This window comes from Bos grunniens, chromosome 22, assembly GCF_055505025.1.
Source record: "Bos grunniens cultivar Pamir isolate PY7600 chromosome 22, Bosgru_T2T1.0, whole genome shotgun sequence".
NCBI lineage: Eukaryota > Metazoa > Chordata > Mammalia > Artiodactyla > Bovidae > Bos > Bos grunniens.
In genome coordinates, this window is record NC_141186.1 from 3,288,101 (window position 1) to 3,303,487 (window position 15,387).

General features: G+C 47.6%; 1 protein-coding gene across 2 annotated transcripts in view; it reads left to right on the top strand.

Annotated features, from left to right (window-relative positions):
• Positions 1 to 2,199: 2,199 nt before the first annotated feature.
• Positions 2,200 to 15,387, top strand: part of LOC147347933 (uncharacterized) — a 214,249-nt gene continuing 201,061 nt past the window's right edge. Inside the window, exons 1-2 of one of the 2 annotated variants that reach the window (XM_086365614.1) lie at positions 2,200 to 4,164; positions 4,915 to 5,611. In XM_086365614.1, coding sequence (XP_086221740.1) covers positions 3,948 to 4,164; positions 4,915 to 5,375 — 678 coding nt within the window. In that variant the 5' untranslated portion in view covers positions 2,200 to 3,947 and the 3' untranslated portion in view covers positions 5,376 to 5,611. Of the gene's footprint in view, positions 4,165 to 4,914; positions 5,612 to 15,387 lie in introns of those variants that run through there. The other variant, XM_086365615.1, reaches the window with a different exon arrangement.

Consider the following 15,387-nt stretch of genomic DNA (forward strand, 5'->3'; position numbering starts at 1 on the left):
CGCCATCCTCTGGCTCCTTGACTCCTTGATCCTTCCTTTGTTTGTATCTCATCGTCCATTGCAAGAGGAATCTTCGGGTTTTGGTATTTATTTTCAACACAGACACTCTCTGAATTTAAGGAACTCCCTATAGTGCACCAACAAAATGCTGGGGGAAGGGTGTCTTTCTGTGTCTTATACCCTGAATCCATTTGCAACTTTTTGTCTCTTTTTCTCAAGGCAGTTCTAAACGCGCCCCATGTCTGCTGCTGTTTGAAAAGGCTGTAAAATTCAAGCTACATGATTATGAATACTATGAAAAAGGTTTTGACAACTTTTGATGGCATTTAATTCAAGTTAAACTCCTCTCATTCAAAATAATAAGCATAATGTTACTTATTATGCAGATGAGGCAGCGAGGCAGATGTTTGTCATCTCAGCGCATTCACTGGGGATTAATAAGTACACAAGCTGCGGGGTTGGGGGGCCTGGGTTCAACCTGGGAATTTGAAAAAGGGCTGAGGAAGGGTGATTACTCTGGAGCTGCTCTGTCCAGTAAAGGGAGTGGGGGCGGTGGGTAGGCAGCAACCACAGGAGGCCACTTACATTTAGAGCAATCAAATGAACTCCAGTGAAAACGGAAAGCTGCCCGGTCACAAGGGCCGTCCTGGAGCCACAGTGACCAGTGGCAGCTTATCGAAGAGCACAGACACAGCACATGTCTGTCGTTGTTGAAAGTCCTACTAACAGCACTGCTAATCACAGCGTTGTTAGAACAGCCAGGGACGCTTGCAGATTTCTCTCCTCAACGGGAACTTTACCTGAAAGCTTCTGGGAACATGTGAAGATCTATGAAGAGCCAAGTGGGAAGGAATTACCATCAGTTTGTAGTTACTGGCGTGCCATCCCCATGGCCTATGGGCTACACTAGAGCTGTGCTTCGCAAACCTGAGATGTGCGGGTGCACCACTTGGAGTGCAGAGACTGACCCAGTTGGGCTGGAGTGGTGCCCGAGAGTCAGCGTTTGCACCCACCCCCTGGAGATGCTGCTGCTTTGGTCTTGGAAATGACAGTTGAAGAAGCGCATATCAACAGCACTGATTCCCAGTCCTGGCTGCATGTCATAATCAGCTGGGGTCCAAACACCCCTGAGACCTAGAACTCAACCCCAGAGGTTCTATTTTAACTTTTCTGGGGTGTAATCTAGTCACTGAAGACTTTTAAACAGCTCGCCAACTGATTAAAATTTGAGAACCGTTGATGGAGGTAAAGCAAGTCTATTAGGTCTGAGGACCAGAAACACTGGCCTCATCTGGAAGTTTGTTAGAGACGCAGATTCTTAGGCTCCCATCCTGCTGAGTTCTAATCTGCCTTCCAGGGACATTTGCCTGGTGATTTCATGTACATTACAGGTGAGAACAGGGTTCCAGGTAGCCTTTAAAAGTAACCATTTATTGATCTGTGTACATGTGCTTTTAAAAAAGTGTTTTTAAAGCAATAAACTGTTAATGATGCTAAAGTTGAAACTCCAGTACTTTGGCTACCTCATGCGAAGAGTTGACTCATTGGAAAAGACTCTGATGCTGGGAGGGATTGGGGGCAGGAGGAGAAGGGGACGACAGAGGATGAGATGGCTGGATGGCATCACTGACTCGATGGATGTGAGTCTGAGTGAACTCCGGGAGTTGGTGATGGACAGGGAGGCCTGGCGTGCTGCGATTCATGGGATTGCAAAGAGTCGGACATGACTGAGCGACTGATCTGATCTGATATAATTTAGTCCATTTGCACACCTAATTATTGTAGCTTTGACTGTCATGGCACAGGCACCAACGGTGGTTTCTGCTTGCATTGTAACAGAAGGTATCAGTCAATAATACCAGCAGAGTGGACACTGGACTTCCACGTCTGAAGTCAAGAATTAACCAAGTTTTTAAGGACTAAGTTCCACAAGTTTGCATTTAATAGTTATTCAAGGTAAAGTATAAGTCCCCTTTCAGGTTAGTTCATTTTTTGATTTTAGAAAAGTATACACTTCTAATTCATTACCAGAGATATACAGCATAGGTTCATTTTTATTTGATGTAATTTTTCATCATGAAACATGCAGGTCTCAGATCCTCGGTGGCGAGGGGAGAGTAGGAAGGGACTGTCATGTTTTGACCAAAACAAAAATGTGTCCAACAGTGTGTTTTTCTTTCCAAGTGGTATTTTAGAGGAACTGTGCCAAAGAATTATAAAGGAGAAAGGCCAACTATGCTGTGTTAGATCAGCACTTCTCAGACTTGATTGGTAGGGACTGTGGTAGGGATCACTTGAAGAACTTGTGTTAAAATGTCGACCCTGATGCTATCAGCCTCGGACCAGGCCTGAGACCCAGTATTTCACAGGTGGTGGGACGCTGCTTGTCTGTTGATGACATTTTGAGTAACAAGAGACTAGATGACTCTTCAGGACACCTTCTTGTAAATCTCATTGCAGTGATTCAAAAAATCAAGTGGTCTTGTATAAACGATGATAATGGTGATTTTGTTGAAAGTGCTGATTTGCTCACTTGAATCATCCAAAAGAAAGATACCAAAAGGTCGGAATTATTCATAGCCCCATCATTAATGGAAAGCTTATGGGGAAGTGAAGTCATTTAAGGCAAAAGCAAAATAGTAACATAAATACCTCAGATGACTACCAGGGCAAAATTTTCAAAATGTTGCAAGCTGTCTGCAAGCTTGAAGTAGCAATTTACATGCATAATTAGGTGCAATCAACAGTTTTGAAATGTAATATATTTTCTGAGCCCGTATTTACTTATGACAGACGCAAAAAAAAAAAAAATCTGTGTCCCCCAAAAAATAGAAGGGCAGAGAAAGGAAAAATATTTGCCTTTAACAATGGAAGCCTGTACAAGCACTTGCCTAAATCTAGAACAAATTCAGTCGAAGTATTGTATCTTTGTTTTGATTTGCTCTTCATTGAAGTTCACAAACACATTTTGGAAGTAACAAGCATGGAAGAATAATAACCTTCCAGCCAGTTATTCCAGCTCTTGTTGGAACTGATATATAAATTTTTATTTCTACAACATAAAATGAAAATCTGTCAAATTTAGAACTTTGTTGCACAGAACACCACTGACTTTCTTCCTGCCTTCAGAAGGGGCTTCATTCTTTGAAGATCCCACATATCTTTTAGAATAATTTATAGAAAAAAGATTAATTAAACTGGCAATTTCTTCTTCCTAAATCAAGGTCCTCAGAGCATTGCTCGTGGTGAATTTCTATCATCTTACTATTTTCAGTAAAACAGGCACCGAGTGTTCCCTATGCCCTAAGGCACTCTACTAAGCACTTTACACAGATCATCTAATTTACCATTATAAAAATACTATAAGGATTGATTGATTACAATGTACTGGGGAAGAAAGGGAGAGTTAAGTGACTTCTTTAAAGGCAGAAGCTCTATATTTTCTTGGCTGGCATATTACCACATGAGAGGTCATAATGTCACTTAAAAAGTATAGTGAATGTCAGACTTAAGCAAGCTTGTGTTATTTTGAACAAACTCCCAATTTAGAAAATGAGCTTGAAATATAATTTTTCGTAATTCTGAAGAAAAAGAATAATTTCACCCCTAAACTTTTCTTTTCAAAAGCATGTTCACATTGCATTATCCAGATTGACTGTGCCCTGATTAAAGGGGCAGTTAACTTCTATTATATTTAGAGTCAGAGATGAATCAGTTGCACTGAGAGATAAGACATAATGACATGTCCTCGTGAAACTGCCACTATTTGGACGGTGTGTTTTGAAATTGTCAAAGTTGTCTTTAAGTAATGCAAAGCAGTCACAAGACAACTTTGCAGTTTCAGGAGGCGAGCATAGTCTGTGATACATCACATAAGGGGTGAGGGGTGGTGGGGGAAGCTAAGCTCTATTTAGAAATGCACGGAGAGTTCATTTATCTGCTGATCCATGTGGGGGCATTATGGAACTCAAAGCCCAGAACAATGGGCTCTATTTACTATTAAACAGCTTCTTAATAATCCTCTACTTCTCTCCACAGCTGCTGGAAGGTTCCTTTGGGGCGTGCGGAGTCGCCTTGGCCTTGGCACTTCCTGTGGAGTTGTAAAGTGCTCCCCAGGACCAAGGAGTGTTCAGTGTAGAAGTCATCCTAATCAGCTGCCTGTTGGTGAGCCCCGCTCTAAGAATTCCCAAGAATATCCTTGTCCTCCCCATCTGTCTCTCTAGATTTACAGACGCAGCTCACCTCCAGGCCCGGGGTCCCCGCCCCTCGGCGGATCCCTGCCTGGGGACGGGCGCCCTTCCAGCGCAGAGGGGTGACTGGAAGCTGGCGCCCACGGGGGCACCTGGCGGCCAATGCCCGGCCGCGACCCCTCGCCTCTCTCTCCGCACACCCCCCGCCCCCACTACCCTCCCATCGCCCACCCCTCCGCTGCAGACCTTTACGTGGAACTCAGGCTAGCCGCCAGACTCGCGTCCTCGCCCTGGGCGCGGGACCTCACCCCTTGCGGGTGCCGCCCGCGACCCGGTCGAGGCGAGGGTAGGTGGACTGCCGCCTGGCCTCTGCCACCGCCTGCCGGTCCTCGCCCTCCGGCGCTGAGGGCGGCTTGGGGCCACGGGAGCGCGGGGATGCTCTGTGCGCGCGGGAGGGGTGACCCTGGGGACACGCGCGGCCGCGGGAGGGAGCGAGGGAGGGGCCCAGGCCGCTGTGGCGGCGGGGGTCACCCGGGGTTGGGGTGGGGGCCCTGGCCGTCAGTCCCCCGCCGGGTCCCCTCCTCCCAGGGCTCTGCCGTCGCCCGGCACAGGTCGCCAAGCCCTGCCTGCCTCGCCCGGAGAGGGCGGGGTGAGGGGTCGGAGCCTGGTCAGCGGGCGGGGGTGGTGGGTTTCACTTACACCTGACCGGCCCCTCTCTTGTCAGTTTCGCCCGCAGGTCCCGGAGACGCGATTGTTCTTCCAGTAACTTTGTTGCGAGGCGGAGGGGAGGGGAGACGCCGAGGGGCCCCCGGAGAGGCTGGAAAGCGCCGAGGATCTGGAGGCCGGGCTGGGGACCGAGTCCCCGGGCGGCCTCGGGCTGGGCGCGCGGCTGGGAGGCGTCGCCACTGCCGGGATGCGCTCGGCTTAGCGGGACTGCCGGGGGCGCCCGAAGGCCACCACTCCGAGGACGCGCAGCCCCCGCTGCTCGCGCTCCCCGGGCCGGCGCTGCCGGTGCCCGAGCCAAGCAGCGAGCAGAGCTGCGGGGCGCGCTGGCGAAGGCTGGCGGGAGGGAGGGCGCGCAAGAGGCGGCCCCTCCTCGGCGAGCCATGCGTGCCGCGGGCAGCTAAGCCGCCGCCGGGCGCCGCTGCCAAGTCTGCGCTCCGCTTTTGTCTTGCCCTCCAGTGAATGGGAAGATGGAGATGGATGTGGAGGGAGTTTCTCCGCGCCCGGAGCCCATCCCCCGCTCCCAGGGGGCTGGAGGAGCCTGCCAGGCGCCGTCACAGCCGCCCCAGCCCCAACCCCAGCCCCCGCTGCTGCCTCCGCAGCATCCGGCTCCGGATGAACCGCCCGGCGAGAGTGCCGGCGCAGAGGACAGCGACGATCCCGAGGCGAGACCCAGCGGCGACAAGGGCGAGAGCAAGGTAGGTCCCCGCGTTGGCGCTGTGACACCTTGTGAACAAAACCAAGACGCTCTGGTAATAGCTGTCACTTTAACCTCTCCACTCCCCCACCCCCTCTCTCGTCCAGGTGGGGGTGGCAGTGGGGGTTGCAGATGTGGGGAAGGCGTGAGATGATGTGGGATCGCTGGGTGAGAGTGACTTTCTGACCTGGAAGGCGTGTGCAAAGTCCGTCCTGGTTTTTGTAGTCAAGTGTTTGTGCAGAGAAAAGTCTCCTGGTCCAGGCGATGTGATGCCAGGCAGGGCGCAGCATCCCGGGAAAGCGGGGTTGAGGACCGGTGCTCGCCCACACCGTGTAGCCAAGGCTTGTGCGGATGATCTAGGTCAAAGCGAAGCGTGTTTTCTTGAGCTGCCAAGTGCTTCTGAGACTCCTTGTAGGGAGGTGACATCAACCTAAAGATGACAACGGTGGGAGCAAAGTTTGGCTCTTCTGCAGAAAGGAGAGCTCTGCCTCACCCAGCTCCAAGCTGGAGGTCCTGCTCTGCTCCTCCCCTGGCATCCTCGTGCCTGGGAAGGGCAGGGAACAGGGGCCTGGCGGCAGGTGAGCCCTGGACACCTTTTGTAGCCCTGCTGTGTCATTGTAGACCCGGGGATAGAGGCTACTGACTGTGGCGAGAGGAGCTCCTCAGGTAATTGGGTTCCAGGAAGAAATGGCTCAAATGCTCTTCTCTGGTGCTGATGTTTTTTCCTGTTGAGAAAATTGTAAAGGAGAGAAAGTGGCATAGAAAATAATGCCTTGGGGGAACGTTCTTAGAGTGTAGTTCCAACTTGGTCCCTGAGCAGGGTGTTCTTTCTCCATGCACACTTGGGGTTGAGTTTTGTGAATGCTGGTGTCGGCCAGTCGTGTCTCGGCCAGTCGTGTCTCGGCAAAGTCTGTACATGTGTTTCTTAATACATTTTGAAAGTGGCTGCGAATGTTGGGGAAAAGTTGGTTCAACAAATTAGAATATTGGAACCAAAGAGGAGTCAGTGGAAATACTTTCTAACTGTGGCTCACTTGAGGAAGTGTTCAAGAAAACAGTCCCTGTTTCTGGTGAGAAAAGAACTCAAGCATGATGTGTTCCTCCTTGGAGATTGCCTGGGCTTCGGTGGCACCTTTCCGAAGGTGTGAGTGGACTAAACAACATCCAAAATATGCTGGGATCACATTGGATGATGCCTCTCTGTACCTGGAGACTGGCTCCCCTTAACAGGATTTTATTCACACATCTTCAAAATTTTGCTTTGCATTTGGATTACTGAGCTAAGGCTTGAGATTGTGGTTTATCTAGCAAAATCTATATTGTAACTTAACATGACATTCTACCAAGGAACTGGCATCTGAACACACTCTAGACTGGGCTGGGGTGATGCGTATAGGAGTTACATTGCTGAACTATGAGGAATTTTAATATTCTAATGTCCTCAGCTTTTCAGTCACATTTGATTTGATGAATATCTAATTCTGTCATGACTGCATATTTACCACATGAAATGACTGTGCTCAGTTTCATGAAATAACCATAACTGAGCAGCGTGTTATCTAATTGAACTGCAAGTGTCTTTTGCAAAATAGGTGTGGGCAATCATTAAAATATACAGCCTGTGTTGCCATTTCCACGTTGCTGGTTCATATGCCCTGAGCATGAGAAATTCCTGCCATCAGCAAAAAATTTGTTCTTATTTGTTTCCCTCTGATGCACCACGCAAGCTGTATGATGTTCTGCGGGTTGTGGGGAGTGAGGAAGCCTGTGCATGATATATGCTCAAGTAGGTGAAGAGAGGACGGAAAGTGGGTTGATTACATTTTGCTAATTAGCATGTGCAGAAATTTGAGTATTCCACTGATGTGACTGACTTTCTGTATGTCTGCAATTTCTTGTGGTGGAAACAAATACTCCTTTTTTTTTTTTTTTTTTTGCCTCCAGGTGTTTGTCTCAAAAAATCATGTTGCCATCCTTCTCTTTACCCAGAAATCAGCTGAGTTAACCCTTTGCTATTATCTGCTACTCTCCTACCAGTCCTAAGATCTGAGGATGGTGGCTGTGTCTCAGACTTCAATAACTAACTCTTTCTGTCTTTGATGTCTACTAAGGCAGGTTATACATTGATTTTTCTCAGCAAATCCTGGTTTCATTAGCAGGAAGCATTTTTGGGTGTCTGATCAAATTATTCTGCTAAGATATAAATGGAAGACAAACTAGGATAAAGTGGAATGTGGTAGCTGCTTGGGGTGAAACTGGGGAGATAATCACAGCAGGATTTAAACACAGTAATGGACAAATATAATGTATTGGATGGTTATTTTTGCTTCTTGTTCATGAGTGTAATAAGAAATGAATTTTGAATACTGTATTATTTATTTTAAATGTCCCCTCACCCCCAGAGTGCAAGGCATTTATTTCAAGATTCTGGTTTGGGGCCATGCTTTTATTTTCTCCTGACTTTACCCCAGTTGTCTTCTTGGAAAAGAAATTGGAGCTTCATGCCAAACCCGCTTGTCTCTGAAATTGCAGGTTCAGGTCATACGTCCTCTGAAAGTCTCTGAAATAGGAAGGAAGGTTAGAAAACTGGATCAGTCAAGGGATTTTTTGCACCAGAGTTCATGACGTGATGGGTGCTTTCTGCTTCTAGAATAACAAGGCCTGATTCCTCTCTAGCAGCTGCTGTTCAGGGAGATGCTGTGGCAGCTACACGCTGTGTATGCTCTGACTCCACGAATTGGGGAAGACCCTAAATCAACCAGTCCCCTGGCTTGAAGGCAGGCTTACCTTGAGGTAAGGCAGTCTCCTGTTCTGGTGATGACGTCCAGAGATAAAGTGGCGAGCCCTGTGGGCACCTGGTGAGAAGTTTCCTCAGTCATCACCTCAAGAACTTCTTCCTTTCTGAAAGGAGTTTCCCTCACCTGGGCAAGCTCTTTTCCTCCAGTCTTGCAGACGAAGATTAAGCAGTCCCTCCCCTTGAGTCAGAGACCTCCAGGTCCTTGAAAGTGTTCTCAACTCTGGATGGGACCATTCTCAAAACCGTCTTGCAGAGTTTCCTTAGGCTATCATGTTCCATTCCTTTAGTGGTTTTTAAAACCATTCTGAAATGCTTTGCTTGTGCTCAGTAACTCTTGGATAGGTATTTCCCAAACTTTGTTTGGAAATTTTTTTTGTAAAGTTCCTTGTGTTGAGGACTAACCCCCCGGGTTTCTTACTCCATCCGTGTTACCAAGTTGCTTTCACAAATGTGTGGGTTCTTCCACTGGCCCCTGGTGAGTGGTATAAATGATCCTTTCTTGTCTGCTTTGGCTTCAGGCATTCTCCCTTGTCCTTCCTCTCTCACCTCACTTCTCTCTCTTCCACACACACACAAACCGATTACTGTGATGTTCTGTATAGAAGTGTGTATTTATGGCACTGCTATGAGATATCCTGACCAAACTCTTTTGTGTTCAGCTCTCATTAAAAGTTTGGTCTGCAGGAAATGTTATTCTCGTAATTTGGACTGGAGAGATCCATGCTATTGCTCCCAGTGATACTTCACTGATGGACATAACCCAAGATGCTCACCTTCCTGCATCCCATCAGTAACACTGACCTAAATCGTCAGTCTCACAGAGGATGCTGTCAGGAGTCTGTGATCCAGTCCATTTTTTAGAGCCTTTTGTTCTGAAATAATTTATAGGAAAGTTGCAAAGATAAGTCTGGGAGTTCCCTGTACCAACCTTCCCCTAATGTCCATATCCTACTTAATCATGACCTGTTTATTACAATAAAGAAATTAACACGAGTGCGATACTGTTAGCTAATCTCGTCCAGTTTTATTGAATGAATGTGTGTAACATGTCGGTGTTTTTCATTCTATCCTCCTAGGACTTGAGACTTTTTTTTAACAGTTGAAAATTCCTATGAAGGGGTATTCAAGAGCTAGATTTAGCCTCAGGCTAACTGTTTGCCGTGTTGCCGGCAGGGAGGATCAGCTCCTAGAGTCCTAGACTGAGGTCCCTGGGCTCTGCACCGCATTGCCCTGAGCCCTGTGGGAGTTACAACTTTGGCAAAGCTCTTGAGTGCTGTGAACTTGTCTGCTTCTCCATTTTGTCCTGAAAAGCATTCCTGCTCCTGGTAAGACAGGGTTTGTCAGTACAGAGAGGACAGCAGAGTCTCAAGTGGCAAGTCGAGAAGAGGCAATTGATAAAATCAGGACAGTTCACTCTGATGTTTAACCCCGTGGGTGTTTGCTCCTGGCAAGAAAAGTAGTGGAAGCCTTCTGCTTTCTGCCTTGTGCCCGCCAGGAGAACTCTGATTTCAAGCACAGAAGCAGAAACCTGCCCATATTAGGCAGGATGCCACTGTGATCATTGTGGGCTTTCTGATGAAGATTGAAATCACAAAGACCACATTTGGTCTTGGCTCTTGTCTTTCACTAGCTAACTAACCTTAGAGAAGATCCTACTTTTTAAACATTTAAAAATATATATATATATTTATTTTTTTATTTTGGCTGCATTGGGTCTTAAGTTGTGACGTGTGGAATCGAGTTCCCTTACCAGGGATGGGCCTGCAACCTCTGGCATTGGGAACATGTAGTCTTAGCTACTGGAGCACCAGGGAAGCTCTCAATCCTACCCTTTTTAAATCTGTCTCTTCATCTTTAAAATAGGGTAATAATAGTGACCGCACTTATGGTTACTGTATGGGTTAAGTGAGATAAAACATGTAAAGTTCTTGATTCAGTGCTTCATAGCTACTGATTGCTCAGCTGTTATTATTAGTAATAATCGTGATGATTATTATTGCTGTTGTGGTCCATGGATCTGAAGAGGAGAAGGAGTTGGGGCCAAGTTCATCTAGAGTTTTCAGTTTCCCAAAGGGTTGTGGGACTCAAAATGATGCAGACACGCTGTTCTACAATCACACCAGTTTCTGACTTTGTGGATCTTGAGGTATTCCCCAGTCTTTTCCTGGTGGGCAGGACTTTGGAAAGAAACATCCATTATCCTGTCTTGTCAACACACTGTGCGTCTCTCATCAGGAAAGCCAAGGAGGACCAGGAGGGATGATCCCAGCTCCTAGCCCAGGTCCCAGGGGTACATGCAAGACAATAATAGAGCAAGTGGGTTGCCCGGCTTTTACACATTACACTTGTGGTTTCTTAGAAGAAGTAGGTGGCAAATTTTAAGGCTTAAAGAAATAATTGAGATGAAAAGTTGTACCTTTTAGGACTCTTTGATTGCAAGCAACAGAAACTGACTTTCATTTGAGCAAAAAGGTATTTTATGGTAAGATTGCAAGATAATCATGGGATCAAAGGAAAAGTGATAAAACTGATTTTGGGGAAATCCTGAAGCCAGGGACTCTCAGAAGCGCCGAGTAATAGAGAATGATGAATGGTCTCCTGAGGGCACAGACATAAGAAGAGTGAATTCCAACTTTTTTTTTTCCTTTCTGTCACTCTGATGAGCAGAATCCATGGAAAGTTGTCTAACAGGCCTTCCTCAGGTCAGATATCAGCTTCTCGGGGACAGTGGGTATCCATATAAGAGGTTCTGGCAAATTGTGTTCTTTGGAAGGGGTAGAGTTCATGGGGTAAAAATCAAGGTACTGTTACCTGACCCAGAGGAATGGACATGAGGGGCAAGACAACCCGTGTAACTTCTCTTTGGGCAGAGAGTTGGGGAGAGGAAAAGGGGTAAGAAGAGAAGGTCAAAAAAAAAGAGAGAAATAGAGGGAAAGAGAAAAAGAGAGCCAGACAGTGAACTTATCCAAGAACCTGGAATTGTTTTTTGCACTGATTTCCTAAACTCCAATACTTCGGCCAACTGATGCAAAGAACTGACTCATTTTAAAAGACCCTGATGCTGGGAAAGATTGAGGGCGGGAGGAGAAGGGGGTGACAGAAGATGAGATGGTTGGATGGCATCACCCACTCAACGGACATGAATTTGAGCAAACTCTGGAAGACAGTGAAGGACAGGGAAACCTGGCGGGCTGCAGTCTGTGGGGTCACAAAGAGTTGGACATGACTTAGTGACTGAACAAGAACAATTTGAAAAGAAAATACAGAGAAAATGTTGCAATCTGTAGCTTACATACAGGAAGAGGGGGGCAGAGGACTTGCCCCTTATTCTGATTTGCCATGTGAGACCCCCAGAATTAGGAGACTGGATTGCAGTGGGTGGCCTCCCACGTGTTTCCAGGTGGAAATTTGGGGCTCGTAACAAGTGACTTGCGCAAACACAGAGCTGGCACTTGAAGACCCTTTAGTCTAAGACACGGCATCTGCTTCCGAAATTCAGAATTCTTAGTTTTCCCCACTAATAAAATGAAATTAATGATGCATTTCCCATCTGCTGAGCAGATAATCTGAGGATGAATGTGATGCAGCCCTGATGTTTTAAAACATAGACCTGCCATGAACTCTCATCTCTACTATCGTGTTTTCGTCTGCCCTCAAGTTAAAGCAGGTTGGTTTCCTGCTCAAATCCCTGCAGCTTTCTCTTTGACTTAGAATCTATGTGTCCCAGTCTCTCTGTCCTCACATCGGGACCTTAGTTCCTGCAGGAGGAGGCACCCCGGACTGTGTGTTTCTCACTGTTGTGGCAGATGTGGGGGAAAGCTGTTCACTCCTGGGCGCACTCACTGTTCCAGCACCAGGCCTGGCACACAGTGGGTACCCAGTGAATAGCCATCTGTGACTCCTGACTGGGCGTGTCCATTCAGCACAGCAAGCCCTTCCTTAGACGCTGGGATTGCAAAACTGAAAGAGAGAAACCCATAGCTGCACGGAGGCCACACACCTGTCCCCAGCCCCTGATGCTCCGAGGAGCTGAGCGCCAGCAGAGAGCCGAGAACAGGAGCCTCCGTGACAGGCTGCGTGGAGCGGAGTCTCGGGGGAGAACGAGTGCAGGAAATGTAGGAAGGGTGTCCACTGTCAGGAGGGCTGAGAAAGGTTCAGAAACTCTGCACAGGATCTGCGGAGGCATAGCTAGAGGTGTGTTTCTCGTGGAGGCCCACGATGGCAGCAGAACGTTGGGATGCCCTCTGGTTAAGAGTGAGTTGAGAGTGCATGCTTGACCCTGTCTCCTTCCTCGAGGTGGGAATTTAATGGATCCATACATTAGAAGGAACTGAGGAGACAGAATTAACTCCAGTTTATTGCTTGACAAGGGCTTCCCTGGTGGCTCAGACAGTAAAGAATCTGCTTGCAGTGTGGGAGGCCTGGATTTGATCCCTGGGTTGGGAAGAATCCCCCTGGAGAAGGGAACAGCTACGCACTCCAGTATTCTGGCCTGGAGAATTCCATGGACTGTATAGTCCATGGGGTCACAAAAAGTCGGACATGACTGAGCAGCTTTCACTAAGGAGAGGACATTGCATCATTGCCTGAATAGAAGACATAAGCACAAGAGCTATTAATAATAAATGGAACTTATTTCAGAACAGAGTAGCCTTTCCTGGGAAGGAATAGGTAGAGGCTTCCCCCAGCACAGTCCCCAGCCCCCCAGCCTTGGCTGTCGGGTCCGTGCCCTCCTGCCCCGCCCCCAGCCTTGGCTGTCGGGTCTGTGCCCTCCTGCCCCGCCCCCTGGCCTTACTGTCTGCACCCTTTATGGCCCTCTGTGCCCTGGTGCTCGGGGTCTGGGCACTGCTGGCATGCACGGGTGGTGGCCTGTGCTCGCGGAGGAGGTACTTTTACTGAGATACCCTTCCTTTTCTCCCGGTGCAGTTTTGGTGCAGTTAAATCGGTGGGAAGGGGGTCCATCTTCTTACAGTAAGACATTGTCTTATGCATTTTTAAAGGTTTCGTGAGCCGAGGTAGAAACATTCCTGAGGGCATGGTTGGTGCAGCCACTCTACCAGCTCCTTTTTCACAAGTGAGGCCCTTCCACACATCATTAAGATAGCGTGTTGCCCTATCTGACCAAGTAGCTGGATGGAAGGAGACTGTGAGACACCAACCAGTGAGTGACCTGTTTTCTTGGTTTGCTCTCCCAGTAACTGAAGGCCCAGGTCATGTCCCTTCACCAAAACTGGTGGCAGGTCAGTCCACCCGTCGGTCCCAGGCTCCCATCTCACCCTTTCCCCAGGCTTGCATTCTCCCGCCCCAGGTCAGATCCCCTATATTTCACAATCACTTTTTTTCCTAAAGAAATATTTATTTTTGTATTATTTTTCTGAAAGCGATCAACTGGTGTTTTAAACATCGATCTACTTTTGGGTCCCCTGGGTCTGCATTGCTGTGTGTAGGTTTCGCTAGTTGCCATGAGTCAGGGCTGTTCTCTGGTTATGGTGTGCAGGCTTCTCATTGCGGCGGCTCCTCTTGCTGTGGAACTCAGGCTCTTGAGCACGTGGCCTTCAGTACTTGCAGCTCATGGGCTCGGTAGCTGTGGTGCATGAGCTCAGTTGCCACACAGCACGTGGAATCTTCCTGGCCCAGGGATCAGACCCATGTCCCTTGCGTTGGCCGGCAGATTCTTAACCACTGGACCACCAGAGAGGTCCTGGCTTAATTTATAGACAGTAAAATTCACCCTTTTAAAGTGCACAGCTCAATGAGTTTTGACAAACGTTACATCCGTGAGGGGCTTCCCAGGTGGCACTGGTGGTAAAGAACCTGCCTGCCAATGCGAGACACTCGAGAGACTTGGGTTTGATCCCGGGGTCGGGAAGACCCCTTGGGGTAGGAAATGGCAACCCACTCTAGTATTCTTGCCTAGAAAATTTCATAGTCAGAGGAGCCTGGCAGGCTATAGTCCATGGGGTCACAACGAGTCAGACACGACTGAGCAACTGAGTGCGTATGTGTGCATACACACACACACACACACACACACACACACACACCTATGAAGCCACCTCCCCACATAGGATGTGGAAGGGTTTTGTTGCCCTCAAAGGGTTCCCGTGTGTCTCTCAACAGATAATCCCTTCACCCCATAACATTATGAAAATTATGACATTTTCTATAATTTCATGTGAAGTCAAAGAGTATGTAGTGTTTTCATCAGGCTTCTTTTGCTTCACAAAACGTATTTGATCGTCACTCACCTTGATGTGTATCAGCGGTTGCTTTTGCTTACCGGGTCTTATTTTGTTGTATAGATGTATATTGTTTATCCATTCACTTGTTGATGGATATTTGGGTTCTTTACAGAATTTTGGCCTTTATGAATAAAGCTCCTATAATTTTTTTTATGGGCCACTGATTTTCATTTCTCTTGCGTGAATTCCCAGGAGTGAGACTGCTGAGTCGTGCGTTAAGGGTGTTTATAGGAAGCTGCCAGTCTCTTTTCACGAGCAGCTGTTCAAAATGTGCTGAGACCTTGTGTTGCCGCCATCTGGTGGTACATATACACAATGGAGTATTACTCAGCCATTAAAAAGAATACATTTGAATCAGTTCTAATGAGGTGGATGAAACTGGAGCCTATTATACAGAGTGAAGTAAGCCAGAAATAAAAACACCAATACACTATACTAATGCATATATATGGAGTTTAGAAAGATGGTAACAATAACCCTGTGTACGAGACAGCAAAAGAGACACTGATGTATAGATCAGTCTTATGGACTCTGTGGGAGAGGGAGAGGGTGGGAAGATTTGGGAGAATGGCATTGAAACATGTATAATATCATGTATGAAACGAGTTGCCAGTCCAGGTTCGATGCACGATACTGGATGCTTGGGGCTGGTGCACTGGGATGACCCAGAGGGATGGTATGGGGAGGGAGGAGGGAGGAGGGTTCAGGTTGGGGAACACATGTATACCTGTGGCGGAT